General features: G+C 47.0%; 1 protein-coding gene across 1 annotated transcript; it reads right to left on the reverse strand.

Annotated features, from left to right (window-relative positions):
- Positions 1 to 1,624: 1,624 nt before the first annotated feature.
- Positions 1,625 to 6,430, reverse strand: LOC143973769 (E3 ubiquitin/ISG15 ligase TRIM25-like). Its single transcript, XM_077474615.1, has 3 exons — positions 6,100 to 6,430; positions 3,461 to 4,345; positions 1,625 to 2,986 (listed from the first exon to the last, which is right to left on the reverse strand). The coding sequence occupies exons 1-3, from the start codon at positions 6,391 to 6,393 to the stop codon at positions 2,249 to 2,251; spliced, it is 1,917 nt and encodes a 638-aa protein (XP_077330741.1). The 5' UTR covers positions 6,394 to 6,430; the 3' UTR covers positions 1,625 to 2,248.
- Positions 6,431 to 19,615: the final 13,185 nt, after the last annotated feature.

The raw sequence follows: 19,615 nt of genomic DNA on the forward strand, positions 1-19,615 counted from the left end.
TGGCATCCCAATCTTAGTCCGTAGGGTTCAATATTGATTTTGACTTTTACCCTCTAATCCTGGACAGTTGTCATGGAGGACCGTCCCAAACATCAACATTTTACAGATGGAATCATTCACTGAAGAATTTGTAGAAGCAGCACATCATTCATTACAAGAGACATTCATTTCTGTTATCTCTGAACACCTTATCAGCTTGTCCCACCTCCAGACCCCCAAATCCCTCATTGTAGAAGAAGGAGACCAACTGTCTCTATGTTCCCCAACAAGACCTTCCAAGGATCCCGAGAACAACAATTTCCTCTAATAACATCTTTCTGTAAAGTCCTTCTAGACAGAGAACCTGTTATTATATAAAGAACCTGACATTAGCATATAAGCACTTAGTCATGTCATCTCATCATTAGCAAAGCATATCATTATTTTATCCAATGAAAATGTCCATACAGGAAATGTAACAATTGTGCTGCCCCATAAGGATTATAGAGGTCCCGGGACTGAAGGGACAATAGTGATTGTAGTGTAGCGCCCCTCAGTGGCCTACTAGTGTTAGGTAAATGTAGTTTTTGGCCTCCCTGTAATCAGGGGGAGCGGTGATCGTTTGTTAGTGCCTGTTCTAGGCTCTGCTGACATAAATTTGAGGTTAAATATCTGCTACAGAAAAGAGGTTTCCCCCATTCAATGGGAATTTAAAGGCTCAGAGAGGAAACATAGATTTATAAACTGAAGTTTTATTATAAAGAATTACATAGAAAAGGTAGTAAATATATCAGAAATAGTACACAGTAATAAGAAGGGGGACACAATGCACAATGCAAAATCACACAGTATCAGTATTCATTTCTTCCATTCCATTGGTTTAGAGGCGGCAATCGTTATTTCCGATAATTCCGAACTTCACATCAATTTGTATTAGTTACGTTCACTAACAGCCCAATTTGGAAGGAAATTACAATACCTATAATTTAATAGTTATTATATCAAATTTTACTGATTTTCTTTCTTTAATTCAGATTTTTTAATTTTTGGATTTTTGTATTTTCGAATTCTGAAAATTTGGAATTTGGAAATTTTGAATTTTTTAATTTCCGAAAAAAGCAAAGCAAAAAAAAAAATGAAACGAAAACAAACAAATGTATTGTCAGTGCACATGTCTACCTGGGACCAAGCAGCAGGACCAGTCTCGGGTCTGTGCTATACTAGTAATAGTCCAATCTGTCTGATTGTTATATCTATATCCAATCATTGATCAATATTCCCATATACAGAGCCGAGGATTTCCACTTCCTGAGACTGTATACCCCTCCCCCGTCACCTGTCCACACTACCACACCCACACCACAATCCCCGCCCCTCCATATCATAACCAATAGAAACAAGACTAGCACTGGCTGTATTCATAGTGATAATCATCACAGCCAATCACAGTGAGGGGGAGGAGCTATCACAGATCCATGGATTGGTCATGTAAAGGAACCTGTGAGGACAGAAATGTAGGAATTCTCATTGTGGATATTAAAGTGTGTGTCTATACAAATCCTATTGTTCTAGATTTGGATGGAGTGGGGGAGGATTAGAACCCCTGTCAGGTTTTTACCGCTATCTAGGGCTGCATTGGAGAGATTTCCCCTCACTTCCTGTCCTGGTGACAACGTTTTATCAGACAGGAAATGAGGGAAAATCTGCAACAGGGACACAGACAGAAATAAAGATCTGACAGGGGTTCTAATCCTTCCCCTACTCTACTAAAGAAATGGATTTTTATTTCTGTTTGTGTTGCTGTTGGAGAGTTCCCCTCACTTCCTGTCTGGGGAAATGTTGTCACAGGAACAGGAAGTGAGGGGAAATCTCTCTAATGGAGCCCCAAATAGCAGAAAAAGAAATCTGACAGAGGTTCTAATCCTCCCCCACTCCATCCAAAAATAACCCTTTCTTCTATAGATACACAGTGACGGTGGAGACCCCAGGGCCGTCATCCTGATCCTGGCTACACTATGTAGTGTGTCACTGACCCAGAACAAGCATGCAGCCAGTGAAGGCTGAACAATCTGACCTCCTGCATGCTTGTTCCTGGTCAGTGACACACTAGGTAGTGAAGTGAGGTTTAGGATGAAGATGACGGCCCCGGAACCTGCAGCTTTATAAATAAATCCCTCATGTTTCCTGTCCTCTGCTTCCTCCTATTGGATGAGTATTCCACCAATCACCAATCAGATCATCCACCTTGTGATGTCTCTAGGCAGATCTCTCACTTCTGATTCCCCCCACATATCTTTATACGATCTGCCCCTACCCATCCCCCTAGATATACCCCAGCATGGAGGGGCTCGGTGAAGGTGGTGGTGAAGGTGTGGAGATGTCGGATCGGGTCACACAGATCATAAAAGGAGATCCGCCCGGCCTCATAATCCAGATCTATCCTGAATCTCCCACTGGGGACACCGCCGGGTAATGGGGTCTTATTACTGTCATGTCTCACTGAGAGATGATTACCATACAACCTCTCCAAACCCCAGGACTTCTTATTATCTCCAATCAGTGACTGACCTCCTCTCCTGTCTATACTGGGGTAACACATCCCGACTCTCCAGTCCAATGACCCCCCGACATCCACTTCCCAGTAATGTCTCCCTGAGGAGAACCTCTGACTGCTCATCACCTGACGATCCTCAAACCTCTCTGGTGTTTCTGGGCGATTCTGATGTGATGTGTAGGATGCAGTTTTCCTGTCATCTGATATATGTAGATCATTAGCAGCTGTCCTCACATCCAGTAATATGTCTGTAACCCCCGATGTTTGCTGTACAGCCCCAATATTTGGTCCTCCAGCCTGGAGGTGTGAGTGTTGTATGGTGGGGGAGGGTTGGGGAGGTCCCCTGGATGGTTGTATGGTGGGGGAGGGTTGGGGAGGTCCCCTGGATGGTTGTATGGTGGGGGAGGGTTGGGGAGGTCCCCTGGATGGTTGTATGGTGGGGGAGGGTTGGGGAGGTCCCCTGGATGGTTGTATGGTGGGGGAGGGTTGGGGAGGTCCCCTGGATGGTTGTATGGTGGGGGAGGGTTGGGGAGGTCCCCTGGGTGGTTGTATGGTGGGGGAGGGTTGGGGAGGTCCCCTGGATGGTTGTATGGTGGGGGAGGGTTGGGGAGGTCCCCTGGATGGTTGTATGGTGGGGGAGGGTTGGGGAGGTCCCCTGGATGGTTGTATGGTGGGGGAGGGTTGGGGAGGTCCCCTGGATGGTTGTATGGTGGGGGAGGGTTGGGGAGGTCCCCTGGATGGTTGTATGGTGGGGGAGGGTTGGGGAGGTCTCCTGGATGGTTGTATGGTGGGGGAGGGTTGGGGAGGCTCCCTGGATGGTTGTATGGTGGGGGAGGGTTGGGGAGGTCCCCTGGATGGTTGTATGGTGGGGGAGGGTTAGGGAGGCTCCCTGGATGGTTGTATGGTGGGGGAGGGTTGGGGAGGTCCCCTGGATGGTTGTATGGTGGGGGAGGGTTGGGGAGGTCTCCTGGATGGTTCAGCATTGATGTGACCTTCACCCTTTGTAGTAGAATGTGGATAGACATGTGTGCCTGGACATTTCTCTACATTTACCCCAGACATGATATCAGATAAACCTGTGTGTAATGTGTGTGAGATCCCCCCCACATCCAGATCCCCCCCATCATGGAGGAGTTTATCATGTCTCTCTCTGTCCTCATCATCTCCATCCTCAGTATCACACAAGTCACCTGTGTCCGATTCCTGTAGGACAGTCAGTGGATCCGTCACGTTACACAGCTCCTCAATGTGACGCAACTTCCTGGACAGCTCCTCCTTCTTTATCTCCAGATCCTGGACCAGATCATTGATTATCCCGGAGATCCGCTCTGCCTGCCCGGAGATTTCCCTCAGGACTCTCTTCTCCAGGTCTTCCAGACGTCTCCTGAGGTCTCTGAACAGGACAGTGACTCTCTCTGTCTCATCATCTGCTTCTCCTTGTACTTTCCTCCCGTGTTCCTGCAGACTCTGGACTCTTTTCTCCATCTCCTCTCTCTCTGTCATCAGTTTCTGCAGAACATTCCTCAGTTTCTTCTTCTTCATCTCAGAGGCCTCATCCAGGGATTCCTTCTTATGGTTGATGTGATCTCCAATCAGACAACAAGACATACAGATACAGGTCTCATCCTCAGTGCAGTAATACTCCAGGATCTTCTTATGGACGGAGCATTTCCTGTTCTCCAGGGAAGTGGTGGGGTCACATAAGACGTGTTCTGGTGACTTGCTGTGGACTCTCAGGTGATTGTCACACAGAGAAGCTTCACAATGCAGACAGGATATGACAGCAGGTACAGGCAGGGGCGGATCCAGAGTCTAATCTCGGGAGGGGCACTGCTATAAAATATGTTTTTTGGGGGGCAATTTATATGGGAAATGGCTGGTATTGGCGCTTCAATCATTACGGCACCATGGCTGTTATGGTGTCAGGATGATTGAAGCGCATTATTTCTATTAATACATTGTAATATAAAATTAAATGGTTCAACTCACCATATTGCAGAATCAGTGGGAGCCCTGAGGATGTCACTTGCCATGTTGCCTGCCACCAAATGTGGATTGTCACTTGTCACCAAATGCGGATTGTTACTTGCCACGTCACCTGCCACACATTGCGGATTGTCACTTGCCACGTAGCCTGCCACACATTGCAGATTGCCACTTGCCACGTCACCTGCCACACATTGCGGATTGTGACTTGCCACGTCACCTGCCACACATTGCGGATTGTCACTTGCCACGTCGCCTGCCACCAGATGCGGATTGCCACGTAGCCTGCCACACATTGCGGATTGCCACTTGCCACGTAGCCTGCCACACATTGCGGATTGCCACTTGCCACGTCACCTGCCACACATTGCGGATTGTCACTTGCCACGTTGCCTGACCCACATTGCGGATTGTCACTTGCCACGTCACCTGCCACACATTGGGGATTGTCACTTGCCACGTCACCTGCCACACATTGCGGATTGTCACTTGCCACGTTGCCTGCCACACATTGCGGATTGCCACTTGCCACGTCACCTGCCACACATTGCGGATTGTCACTTGCCACGTTGCCTGCCACACATTGCGGATTGCCACTTGCCACGTAGCCTGCCACACATTGCGGATTGTCACTTGCCACGTCACCTGCCACACATTGCGGATTGCCACTTGCCACGTAGTCTGCCACACATTGCGGATTGTCACTTGCCACGTCACCTGCCACACATTGCGGATTGTCACTTGCCACGTTGCCTGCCACACATTGCGGATTGCCACTTGCCACGTAGCCTGCCACACATTGCGGATTGTCACTTGCCACGTCACCTGCCACACATTGCGGATTGCCACTTGCCACGTAGTCTGCCACACATTGCGGATTGTCACTTGCCACGTCACCTGCCACACATTGCGGATTGTCACTTGCCACGTCACCTGCCACACATTGCGGATTGTCACTTGCCCCGTCACCTGCCACACATTGCGGATTGTCACTTGCCACGTCACCTGCCACACATTGCGGATTGCCACCTGCCACGTAGTCTGCCACACATTGTGGATTGCCACTTGCCACGTAGCCTGCCACACACTGCGGATTGTCACCTACTGGTGGTCTTTTGTTGGGTCCCAGAGTGAAGATAGGCAGCAGAGAGATGATGTAATCTCTCTGCTGCACACAGCTTCCTACACAGTGAGGGTGGAACTGGAGGGATGCAGGGCAGTAAGAGATGATGTCATCTCCCTGCTCCCCTGCCTGCTGGCTTCCTGATTGGCCAGCAGCCCTCCTAAGCCGCCCAGCTGCCCCCCCCCTCACCCGTCCACTCAGTGCGGGTACCCGCGGAACCGGCCGCGCGGGTACCCGCGGAACCGACCGCGATTGGACCCGCGGAACCGGCCGCGGGTACCCTCGGAACCGGCCGCGATTGGACCCGCGGAACCGGCCCCGATTGGACCCACGGAACCGGCCCGCGGGTACCCGCGGAACCGGCCGCGATTGGAACCGGCCGTGCTGTCATTAGCTGGCGGTATTCTCGGAGGGGGCAATTGACCCGTTGCCCCCCCCTGGATCCGCCCCTGGGTACAGGAGTGTGAATACAGTAAGTACAGAAGACCCCGGACTCCTCCTGATCCGGATGGGTGGACAGGAAATTCTCCACTATGTTCCGTAGTGTTATGTTCCTGTGCAGTGCAGGCCGATCCTGGAACTCTTCTCTACATTCAGGACAGGAATAACCTCCAGACCCCTCCTGTGTATCCCACACACGCCCAATACAGTCCCGGCAGAAGTTATGTCCACATTTCAGGATTACAGGATCTGTATAAATGTTCAGACAGACGGAACATTCCAGCTCCTTCCTCAGATCTGCAGACGCCATCGCTGAGAGCGGAAGAGAGAAATGACACTGAACGTATCTGACACTCATTACCAGTTCTGTACATTCCTACACAGGGAGGGGCTGACACCGAGACACGTAGTCATAGGATTCCTTATACAGAGGAACACAGATAATACAGGATCTCACAAAAGTAAGTACACCCCTCACATTTATGTAAATCTTTTCTCCTAACTTCTCATGTGACAACACTGAAGAAATGACACTTGTCTACAATGTAAAGTAGTGAGTGTACAGCTTGTATAACAGTGTAAATTTCCTGTCCCCTCAAAATAACTCAACACACAGCCATTAATGTCTAAACCGCTGGCAACAAAAGTCAGTACACCCCTAACTGAGTGTCAAATAATTGTATTAATTTGGCTTTATAACCAAGGTCTGTATTTATGCTGTTTGTGTCCCCTTTTAAGCTTTCACTCAGCTCACTTAGCTCAGCATAAGACAGATATTGAAATAGTTCGGTGTGTGAAGGTCATTTTTGTACCAGTTGTTCTCCATGTCCAGAGTTTATGACTTAAGGTCAGTAGGTCAGTGGTTTCACAGATAAGAATACACATGGAGTAATGTGTCATAGAATGGAGCACAAAATGCTCGAAGAGATCTTTTAGTCTCGATTCACGCTAATGCGTTTTTTGATGCATTTTTCAGAAATTTGGGTGTAGCACTGACCCCCGAAGGAGCTGCTGATATATGATTGGACCTGTACTCTGCTATTCCACCCCCAATAAATTGTCTCAACCCGCTTGTCACAGCTGTGAAACATTGTTGGTGTGAAGCTTAGCAACAAAAGACAATCCCACAATATACAATATACCAATAATGTACCTTTACCATTACCTGGGTATCCGTTGCTCCACCTGTAGGAAAATGAAAAACACTTCACACCAATTGTAATTAACCAGAATGTAATTTTACTGAGACTGGTATAAACAGCAGTCACAACAACTGTATTACCACACAAACGTAATATGGCAATGTAATGAATATTCAATGGATTATTAATATATAAATATCTCTTGGGTGACCCCTACAGGCGCATCTCCAAGTGGGACCAATGCTCAGAGGGACAATGCCTTGACACTGGGCATCTTCCCACTTCCAACACGCTATACTAATCACACTACTGCAAGGTTATCAAACACAGCACAATAGGGGAGAATGGGGGAGGAACTGACCAGAGTGGACATGTGGTGAGCTCACTCCTCCCGGCCCAGGCAATCAGCTGTAGCAATCCCCAAATGCTATGATGTTTTCTTTTCTGATTTCCCCTGCCTATGAACCATGGATCTTGAAATCCTATCTTTTCAGCTACCTGTTATCCATATTCCTCTAAGAGCCAAAAAGGAACCATCAAGCTCCGCTGGATCTCCTTGAGACCTCCTTGCGATCTCGGGGCACAGACTGAGAACCGGGACGAACAAAGTGTAGAGGGCGTGGACAGCGGAGGTGCGTATCCGCAGCCAAGCGCTGTTGAGAGCACAAGAAACACGCCGGGCCTCCCCCCGAGCCCCGCCAAACACTCCCCAGCCTGGCCGACATCGGCATGCACGGAGCCGATCTCTACCGAGGACCCCGAGTGGTGCCAAAGGATCCAGAGTCTGGAAAAGCGGCGCCGAGAGGAGCAACCGACTACACCAGAGCCAGTTGGAGTCCAGCTGAGATCGGGGAACACCCGGGGATCGGGCGGGTGGTACTGCCTTGAGCCCGGGTTGCTAGAGATGGTTGCTAGAGATCTATGAACGGATGGAGCCCTGCTGAAGTATAAAGATACAGGTCTGGCTTTCTTTTTTGTTTGCACATTCAGCATAGACCAATAATAAATATAGAGGGATGATATTATACCCTAAAAGGAGAAAGGGAGGCCCGCTGAACAAAAGGTAAAAGCTGGACTTTCCTTTTTCTCTTTCTCCCCTGGTTATTCTGTGGGAACCCTAGACTTCCGTAAATAGGGACAAATATGTATACAGGTTGGAAACTTCCTATAAAACTGAAATTCAGACATTGAAGACATCAGTAGTAGACACACAAAATAGGGGTGATATCATCGACTCTAAAATGGCGGATATTAACCAAAAAATATTATTATTGGAAGAAAAAGAAATCTGATAGATATTTAAACCATATAATAAATGTTACCGATGACCTTGAAAATAGAATTAGACGAAACAACATAAGAGTCAGAGGCTTGCCAGAAGCAAAGGGACTAGAAGGTTTGAAGATCTTATTACAAGAAATATTTAATATGGTACTAAAGCGGCCCGGTACAACAGAAATAGAAATTGATTGAGCGCATAGCGCAGGGATTTAAAGACAAAGACCCACTGAAACCAAGAGATGTGATCTGCGGGATACGTTTTTATTATATTAAGGAAAGTATCATGGCAGCTGCATGGAAATCAAAGAGATTTTGAGTTTGAAGGCACTCCATTGATTTTCTTGCAGGATTTGTCCAAATATACCTTGGTCAGGAGGAAAGCGGTAAAGCCACTATTGGACGCATTAAGGGAAAGGGAGATTCTATACAGATGGGTATTTCCCTTTCGGATCATAGTTCACCAAAATGGACAAAAAAAAATACCTTTCGGGACTTAAGAGATCTTCCTGATTTTTTGAAAAATCTCGAATTGCCTCCAACTGAATTACTGACATGGCCACAATCATATTTTGATGTTTCAGGAGAGCAGTACAGAAGGAGATAGTGGAGAGATGGGGGGGGGTGGATGGATTGGAGGAGAGGAAATAGGGGAAGATGGAGGGGGAGGGGCTTTTTCTTTTTTCCTTCAATAATAGGGAGGATGTTGACACGCTCTTGGGGTGAACCTTATATAACCTGGACACAAGGATCACAAGCGAGTATGCACTAAAATATAGAATAAGGGGATGGGGAAAGTATGTATTCTACTGTTATGCACCATGTAACAAAGTTAATTGAGAAAACTGAGACGTAAGGTCAACATCAATATAGAATGATGAATTAGCACTAAATCATTTAGGGTAGCTGGCCCTGTATAGAACACAATGGAGATCGTGGACTCCCCGACCAGGGGGTAAAGAGGGTAGGTTAGGGTAGAAGGGAAGAGGGGGTGGTTCCCCCTCTCTTTTTTTTTTGCACATGGCACATTTATGAATAATGGTGTAGTAGGGAAAACAATGATAAACTATGGACACATGTTAATAATGTATAGGCAATAAACAATAGAGGACAATTTTGAATAGAATATGTAAGGGGAGGGGGAGGTCATGGTTGGTGTTTTTTTTTTTCTTGTTTTCTCTCCTCCTCCCCCCTCTGTCTCTTCCCTGCCCCCCTGCCCTTGTCCCCTGTCTCCTCTTGCCTCTTGTGCTCTATTAGTGGGGAAGTATTATAATAAATAAATAAGCCCGGGCTGGGCACGTCCTCTCTAAGGAAGGCTACCCCATTACCTCCAAGTTAGGGACCTCATTTGTAAGGGTATATACTCAAAGGAGTCAAATAGGTAGTGAGAGGCTGGTACGTGAGGTTGGTTCGAGTGTTATAGGGTGTGGTGTGTTTGAGTGGGGAAGTATGTGGTGCGTTTGTCCGTTAAAGTCCAATTTAAACTTCCCCTCCTTTCTTTTTTTTTTCTTTCTCTCTTTTCTTCTCCCCTGCTTGTGAAATCCTACTGGCATGGTAACAATATGTTCTTATAATATTAGAGGATTAAACTCAGCTTCAAAAAGATCACAGGTCCTATACTCTCTTCACAAACAAAATGTTGGTATCATCTTCTCTCAGGAGACACACTTTCGCTCAGATCATATACCGAACATACAAAATGGATATTACTCAACCTGGTACCATGACTCCTTTGCCTATTCTAAATCCAGGGGAGTTTCTATAGCAATACATAAATCAATACCTCATCATGTAATGGAAATCTGGAGGAATAGAGACGGAAGAGCAACATTATTAAAACTGGTCATATATGGTAAAAAATATACCTTTATCAATATATACCTACCCAATCAAGACCAAATCAAAACGGGAACGCGACTTCTAATGGATTTAATGGAAAAAGCAGAAGGGGTGACATTAATAGGCGGAGATTTTAACTTTGTTCTTGATCGGGATATAGATACTACAGCACCCCCAATGTTGCAGAGAAGTAATGAGAAAAGGAGATTTAAGGATATGATGATTAAATATCAATTAGTTGACATATGGAGGGCTTCCCATCCACTAGAGAAGACTATACGTTCCACTCGAAAGTTCATGGAACAAATCATAGACTTGATTACTTTTTGATAAATCAATTAGGAATGGCTGCGGCCTCTTCCTCTGAGATAGGTAGTTTGGTATGGTCTGACCATATGCCGATATTTCTGACGATGGCTATGTCTAGTGGGAATGGGGCTAGAGGCTCCTGGAAGCTAAACGATAATCTGTTATTTGATGAGGTATGTACATCAGAGATTGGGTTAGCAATAACACATTTTATGGGGGACCATTTGAAGGATACTACCCCCCTATCTATCCAATGGGAAACATTTAAATGTATAGTACGGGGTTTGTCTATAAAATATGGAGCGAGACTAAATAAGACAAAGGGGAATGGAATAGATCGGCTCTCGAAGGATATAACCAAATTGGAAAAAAACAACATAAACAAAGTTGAATACAGGAGAAAGTAGTAGAGTTAACAGCAAAGAGAATAGAATTACTAACCCTATTAAATGAACAAACATTGCAGATTAGAGATAAAACCCGTTCCTTATACTATCAACAAAGAAATAAACCCGGTAAACTCCTAGATAGAGCACTATGCCAACCAATAAATCCAACATCGACTGTTAAAGCGGAGGTCCACCCTAAAGTGGAGCTTCCGCTCATTGGAACCCTCCCCCCCTCCGGCGCCACAATTGGCACCTTTCAGGGGGGAGGGGGGTGCAGGTACCTTGGATGAGTCGTCGCTGCGCTCTTGGGGTAATTTTGGGCGGCCGGCCACTCCTGGGAAGGTTCACCACTGTTCCATGTCTTCGCCATTTGTGGATAATGGCTCTCACTGTGGTTCGCTGGATTCCCAAAGCTTTGGAAATGGCTTTATAACCCTTTCCAGACTGATAGATCTCAATTACTTTCTTTCTCAATTGTTCCTGAATTTCTTTGGGTCTCGGCATGATGTGCAGCTTTTAAGGATCTTCTGGTGGACCTTACTGTGTCAAGCAGCTCCTATTTAAGTGATGCCTTGATTGTGAACAGGTGTGGCAATAATCAGGCCTGGGTGTGGCTAGAGAAATTGAACTCAGGTGTGGACAACCACAGTTATAGTATGTTTTAACAAGGGGGGCAATCACTTTTTCACAGAGGGCCATGATGGTTTGGATTTTTTTTCACCTTTAATAATAAACACCTTCATTTACAAATTGCATTTTGTGTTTACTTGTGTTGTCCTTGACTATTGTTTAAATTGGTTTGATGTTCCGAAACACTTAAGTGTGACAAACATGCAAAGGAACAGGAAATGAGGAAGGGGGCAAACACTTTTTCACACCACTGTATCTCTCTTATACCGAAGCCTGAAAAGGATACTATTTGCAGAAACTATCGACCAATCTCCCTGACAAACGTTGACTTCGAATTTATTTGAAGATCATAGCTAATAGACTTACCCCGATACTCCCGACATACATACATTTAGACCAAGTAGGATTTATAAAAGGAAGAGAGGCAAGAGATAACACCCTGAAGACATTGACACTTGTGGAGTATGTCCGGAAACACACCAGCCCCATCCTGTTTGCTGGCAATTGATGCAGAGAAAGCTTTTGATGGGTGTGATATTGTTTTTTTTCAAGGAAACATTAAAACAATGGGGATTGGGTCCAGTGCTTCTGGAAAAAATAACGGTTCTTTATCATAGTCCCACTGCCAGGATACGAGCAAATGGAGACATATCCGAGTCAATTACCATAGCTAACGGAACCCGTCAGGGATGCCCGCTGTCTCCACTGCTGTGTGTATTAGCTATGGAACATCTAGAGACAGCCATTCGGAACAATAGAGATATACAAGGAATAAAAGTGGGGGAGGAGGAATATAAATTGTCCATATATGCGGACGATTTGTTGGTATATTTTATAAATCCATTGGTGACGTTACCAAATTTTTTACGGGAATTTAAGAGTTTGGATAAGGTGAGTAACTTTAAAGTGAATTATAACAAATCAGAGGTACACTACCAAATAATACAGAGGAACTTCTTAACAATAATTTCTCCTTCAAATGGCGAATAAATGCAATTAAATATCTGGGTACAGATCTCCCCAGAGGAATGGAAAAGCTTCAGGAATTTAATTACCTCCCGATAATGAAAAAAAAATAAATAAAGACACTCCAAGGATATGACGGGATTTTTTCCGTGGATGGGGAGGATAAATATTATAAATATGGATATATTGCCTGAGATCTTCTATATATTCCAGACCATTCCAATATTCCCCTCAACAAACATCCTGAACCAATTAGGAAAGGCTATAGGGAGCTTTATCTGGGAAGATAAGTCTGCTAGAATCAGTAGAGACACATTCATTCGCCCAATAAAGGGTGGAGGCGTGGCCCTCCCGGAGGCGTGGCCCTCCCGGATCTATCGGCGTATCTTAGAGCCGTGTTTATAACAAGGATAGTGGACTGGTTTCACAATGCAGACTGGAGGAGGAGGTCACAGACATCCAATTAAAATCATTACCATGGATAAAGAGAGAAAAACGCCCCCCCCCCCCACCCCCGATCGGGATATGCCCTTCCTGGTTGTATCAATATTGAACGTATGGGATGGACTGATGAGACAGGGGGCGGGGTCAACGTATATATAGGCCCAATGACCCCTCTCTTCAGCAACCCAGAATTCCTACCAGCACTGGAAGCAGGGACTTTCTTGAGATGGCAGAGAAGGGAGGGCACTAGGTTGGTAGAGATTGGCAGAGAAGGGAGGGCACTAGGTTGGTAGAGATTGGCAGAGAAGGGAGGGCACTAGGTTGGTAGAGATTGGCAGAGAAGGGAGGGCACTAGGTTGGTAGAGATTGGCAGAGAAGGGAGGGCACTAGGTTGGTAGAGATTGGCAGAGAAGGGAGGGCACTAGGTTGGTAGAGATTGGCAGAGAAGGGGGGGCACTAGGTTGGTAGAGATTGGCAGAGAAGGGAGGGCACTAGGTTGGTAGAGATTGGCAGAGAAGGGAGGGCACTAGGTTGGTAGAGATTGGCAGAGAAGGGAGGGCACTAGGTTGGTAGAGATTGGCAAAGAAGGGAGGGCACTAGGTTGGTAGAGATTGGCAGAGAAGGGAGGGCACTAGGTTGGTAGAGATTGGCAGAGAAGGGAGGGCACTAGGTTGGTAGAGATTGGCAGAGAAGGGAGGGCACTAGGTTGGTAGAGATTGGCAGAGAAGGGGGGGGCACTAGGTTGGTAGAGATTGGCAGAGAAGGGGGGGGCACTAGGTTGGTAGAGATTGGCAGAGAAGGGAGGGCACTAGGTTGGTAGAGATTGGCAGAGAAGGGGGGGGCACTAGGTTGGTAGAGATTGGCAGAGAAGGGAGGGCACTAGGTTGGTAGAGATAATGGAGCATAATAGATTTCTCACACTGGATTTCTTGGGTACGGAATATGAAGATAAATGGAAAACATTGGCAGCTTCAAAGAGATATCCTCTCCTTAACGAAAGAGGGTCTAATTAATAGACCACTGACCAACCTGGAAACCAATACACACCTTATCTAATGTATAGAAGTATTTCATCTCAGGGAACAATGTGCGGGAGATAACATATATAAGAAATGGGAGGAAGAACTTCGGATTAATATCTCCAGAGTGAAGTGGGAAAAAGCAATTATAGCAACACATAGATGATCAATATCCAATAGACACCAAGAAAGGAATTATAAAATATTAGCCAGATGGTACAGATGCCCAGTAGATATACATAAAATAAGTTCAGAGAATGAAGATATATGTTGGAGATGTCACGGGGCAAGAGGCACAATGTCACACATCTGGTACTACTGTTCTGGGGTCCAGACATTTTGGGAAAAAAAAATATAAAATATATACAGCAATGACAGGAATACAGCTATAGCCTGATATATTAACATACCAAGATGGCCGCTGCCGCATTCTGACTGTAGGCTTGCTGTGGCCATGTGCGGGGTTTACCTCGCTGTCTGCTGCCACTTTCTGACTGTAGAATTAGTGAAGCCGAGTACGGGGGTGTACCAAGATGGCCACTAATGCCTTTTGACTAGGCTTACTGCAGATGAGTGTGGGGTGAACCAAGATGGCCACTGCTGCCTTCTGACTGTAGAATTACTGTGGTCGAGTGTGGGCTGTACCAAGAAGGCCACTGTCGCCTTCTGAATGTAGGCTTGCTGTTGCCGAATGTGGGGTGTAACAAGATGGTCACTGACACCTTCTAAATGTAGAATTACTGCAGCCGATTGTGGGGTGTACCAAGAGGGCCACTGACACCTTCTAAATGTAGAATTACTGCAACCGAGTGTGGGGTGTACCAAGATGGCCACTGATGCCTTTTGACTATGCTTACTGTGGATGAGTGTGGGGTGTACCAAGATGGCCACTGACGCCTTCTAAATGTAGAATTACTGCAGCCGACGGTGTGGTGTACCAAGATGGCCACTGATGCATTTTGACTATGCTTACTGCGGATGAGTGTGGGGTGTACCAAGATGATCACTGCTGCCTTCTGAATGTAGCCAAGTACGGGGTGTACAAACATGGCCACTGACGCGTTTTGACTAGGCTTGCTGCAGATGAGCGTGGGGTGTACCAAAATGGCCACTGCCGGCTTTTAACTGTAGGCTTGCTGTGGCCGAGTGTGGGGTGTACAAAGATGGCTACTGCCACCTTCTGACTGTAGGATTACTTCGGCCAAGTGTGGGGTGTACCAAGATGGCCACTGCTGCCTTCTGACTGTAGGATTAACTCAGCCAAGTGCAGGGTGTACCAAGATGGCCAATGATGCCTTCTGACTGTAGAATTACTGTGGCTGAGTATGGTGGGTACCACGATAGCCACTGTTGCCTTCCGACTGTAGGATTACTGTGTCCGAGTGTGGGGTGTACCAAGATGACTGCTGCCTACTTCTGACTGTAGGATTCCTGCAGCCAAGTGTGGGGTGTACCAAAATGGCCACTGCTGCCTTCTGACTGTAGGATTACCTCAGGTGAGTGTGGGGTGTACCAAGATGGATGTTGCAGCCTTCTGACTGGAGAATTAATGAAGCCGAGTGTGGGGTGTACCAAGATGGCCACTGCCACCTTCTGACTGTAGGATTACTGCATCCAAGTGTGGGGTGTACCAAGATGACTGCTGCCTCCTTCTGATGGTAGGATTGCTGTGGTAGTGTGTGGGGTGTACCAAGATGGCCACTGCTGCCTTCTGACAGTAGAATTACTGCCGCCGAGGGTGGGGTGTACCAAGATGGCCACTGCTGACTTCTGACTGTAGAATTACTGCGACTGAGAGTGGGGTGTGCCAAGATGGCCGCTGCCGCCTTCTGACTGTAGGCTTGATGGGCCCGAGTGCGGGGTGTACCAAGATGGCCGCTAACGCCTTCTGACTGTAGAATCACTGCTGCTGAGTGCGGGTGTGTACCAAGATGGCCACTGACACCTTTTGACTAGGCTTACTGCGGATCAGTGTGGGGTGTACCAAGATGGCCGCTGACACCGTCTTGACTGTAGAATTACTGCAGCCTAGTGTGGGGTTTACCAACATGGCCACTTACGCCTTTTGACAAGGCTTACTCTGGATGAGTGTGGGGTGTACCAAGATGGCCACTGCTGACTTCTGACTGTAGAATTAATGCGACCGAGTGTGTGCTGTACCAAGATGGCCGCTGCCGCCTCCTGACAGTAGGCTTGATGTGCCAGAGTGCGGGGTGTACCACGATCGCCGCTGATGCCTTCTGGCTGTAGAATTAATGCAGCCGAGAGTGGGGGTGTACCAAGATGGCCACTGAAGCCTTTTGACTAGGCTTACTGCGGTGGAGTGTGGGGTGTCCCAAGATGGTCACTTCTGACTGGAGAATTACTGCAGCCAAGTGCGGGGATGTACCAAGATGGCCAGTGACATCTTTTGACTAGGCTTACTGCGGATCAGTGTGTGGTGTACCAAGATGGCCGATGCCGCCTTCTGACTGTAGAATTACTGCGGCCGAGTGTGGGGTTTACCAAGATGGCCACTGCCACCTTCTGACTGTAGAATTACTAAGACCGAGTGTGTGGTGTACCAAGATGGCCACTGACGCCTTCTGACTGTAGAATTAATGCAGCCGAGTGTGGGGGTGTACCAAGATGGCCACTGAATGCTTTTGACTAGGCTTACTGCGGATTAGTGTGGAGTGTACCAAGATGGCCGCTGTCGCCTTCTGACTGTAGAATTACTGCTGCTGAGTGCGGGAGTGTACCAAGTTGGCCATTGAAGCCTTTTAACTAGGCTTACTGCATGAGTGTGGGGTGTACCAAGAGGGTCACTTCTTACTGTAGAATTACTGCAGCCGAGTGTGGGGGTGTACCAAGATGGCCCTGCTGCCTTCTCACTGTAGGCTTGGTGTGGTCAAGTGTGGGGTGTAGTAAGAGGGCCACTGACACCTTTCGACTAGGATTACTGCGGATGAGTGGGGGATGTGCCCAGATGGCCACTGCTGCCTTCCGACAAAAGGCTTGCTGTGGCCGAGTGTGGGGTGTACCAAGATGGCCGATGTTGCCTTCTGACTGTAGGCTTGCTGTGGATGAGTGTGGGGTGTACAAAGGTGGCCACTGATGCCTTTTGACAAGGCTTACTGCGGATTAGTGTGGGGTGTACCAAGATGGCCGCTGTCACCTTTTGACTGTAGAATTACTGCTGCTGCCTGCGGGGGTGTACCAAGATGGCCACTGACACCTTTTGACTAGACTTACTGCGGATGACAGTGGGGTGTACCAAGATGGCCACTGCTGACTTCTGACTGTAGAATTAGATGGTGTAGTGTCATATTTTGCTGCCTATCACAGGATGCTGCGGAAGTGACGTTGCCACCAGAAATTGCGTACTGCGCATGCGCGATGCGTTCCAAACACTCGCGCCGTGCGTTCCAACATAGTTTCGGCAATACAGTTCAGCGAAACCATCACATAATGTTACGGAAGTGATGTTACACACAACACAAACACTGGGCCGTTCGTTACAACACTAATACTTCCCTTGTTACCTAGTAGGTTTTGCATTGCTGGGACTTGTAGTGCCTATCCTGAGCTACATGCTTCAATGTTCAGTGTCCTCATCCCTATCCCCATGCTTCAATGTTCAGTGTCCTCATCCCTATCCCCGAGCTTCAATGTTCAGTGTCCTCATCCCTATCCCCATGCTTCAATGTTCAGTGTCCTCATCCCTATCCCCGAGCTTTAATGTTCAGTGTCCATCCTTATCCCCGAGCTTCAATGTTCAGTGTCCTCATCCTTATCCGCGAGCTTCAATGTTCAGTGTCCTCATCCCTATCCCCGAACTTCAATGTTCAGTGTCCTCATCCCTATCCCCATGCTTCAATGTTCAGTGTCCATCCTTATCCCTGTGCTTCAATGTTCAGTGTCCTCATCCCTATCCGCAAGCTTCAATGTTCAGTGTCCTCATCCCTATCCGCAAGCTTCAATGTTCAGTGTCCTCATCCCTATCCCCCTGCTTCAATGTTCAGTGTCCTCATCCTTATCCCCCTGCTTCAATGTTCAGTGTCCTCATCCTTATCCCCGAGCTTCAATGTTCAGTGTCCTCATCCCTATCCCCGAGCTTCAATGTTCAGTGTCCTCATCCCTATCCGCAAGCTTCAATGTTCAGTGTCCTCATCCCTATCCGCAAGCTTCAATGTTCAGTGTCCTCATCCTTATCCCCGAGCTTCAATGTTCAGTGTCCTCATCCTTATCCCCGAGCTTCAATGTTCAGTGTCCTCATCCCTATCCCCGAGCTTCAATGTTCAGTGTCCTCATCCCTATCCGCAAGCTTCAATGTTCAGTGTCCTCATCCCTATCCCCCTGCTTCAATGTTCAGTGTCCTCATCCTTATCCCTGAACTTCAATGTTCAGTGTCCTCATCCCTATCCCCCTGCTTCAATGTTCAGTGTCCTCATCCTTATCCCTGAACTTCAATGTTCAGTGTCCTCATCCCTATCCCCGAGCTTCAATGTTCAGTGTCCTCATCCTTATCCCTGAACTTCAATGTTCAGTGTCCTCATCCCTATCCGCAAGCTTCAATGTTCAGTGTCCTCATCCTTATCCCTGAACTTCAATGTTCAGTACCTATCGGTACCTATCAGTGCCCCTTAGTGCCACCCATCCGTGCCACCCATCCGTGCCATCTTATCTGTGCCCATCGGTGCCGCCTTATCTGTGCCTATTAGTGCCACCTTAACTATGCCCACCAATGCAGCCTATCAGTGCCGCCTCATCAGCGCACTTCTATGAAGGAGAAAAATGACCCGTTTGCAAAATTTTATAACAAACTATTAAACATGATTTTTTTTTTTGCATCTTTTTTTGTTTGTTTAGCAAAAAATAAAACTCCGAGCTGTGATTAAATACCACCAAAAGAAAGCTCTATTTGTGGGGAAAAAATGATAAAAATGTCATTTGGGTACAGTGTTGTATGACCGTGTAATTGTCATTCAAAGTGCATCAGTGCTGAAAGCTGAAAATTGGTCTGGGCAGGAGGGGGGTTTAAGTGCCCAGTAAGCAAGTGGTTAAATATTGTTAAAAGTTCAAAATAGCTAAAAAAAAAAGAAATACATAATAAAAAATAAAAAAAAGATGGCCACTGACTAGGCTTACTGCGGATGAGTGTGAGGTGTACCAAGATGGCCACTGCTGCCTTCTGACTGTAGAATTACTGCAGCTGAGTGCGGGGGTGTACCAAGATGGCCGCTGCTGCCTTCTGACTGTAGGCTTGGTGTGGATGAGTGTGGGGTGTACAAAGATGGCCACTGATGTCTATTGACAAGGCTTAATGCGGATGATTGTGAGGTGTACCAAGATTGCCACTGATGACTTCTGACTGTAGAATTACTGCGACCGAGTGTGGGGTGTGCCTCCTGACTGTAGAACAGTGTTTCTCAATTCCAGTCCTCATGGCTCACTAACAGGTCAGGTTTTCAGGCTTTCCATTATTTTGCACAGGTGATTTGATCAGTTTCACTGCCTTAGTAATTACCCCAGCT

Source organism: Lithobates pipiens, unplaced genomic scaffold (genome assembly GCF_037356315.1).
Source record: "Lithobates pipiens isolate NorthernLeopardFrog02 unplaced genomic scaffold, aLitPip1_a1.2 Scaffold_96, whole genome shotgun sequence".
Lineage (NCBI taxonomy): Eukaryota > Metazoa > Chordata > Amphibia > Anura > Ranidae > Lithobates > Lithobates pipiens.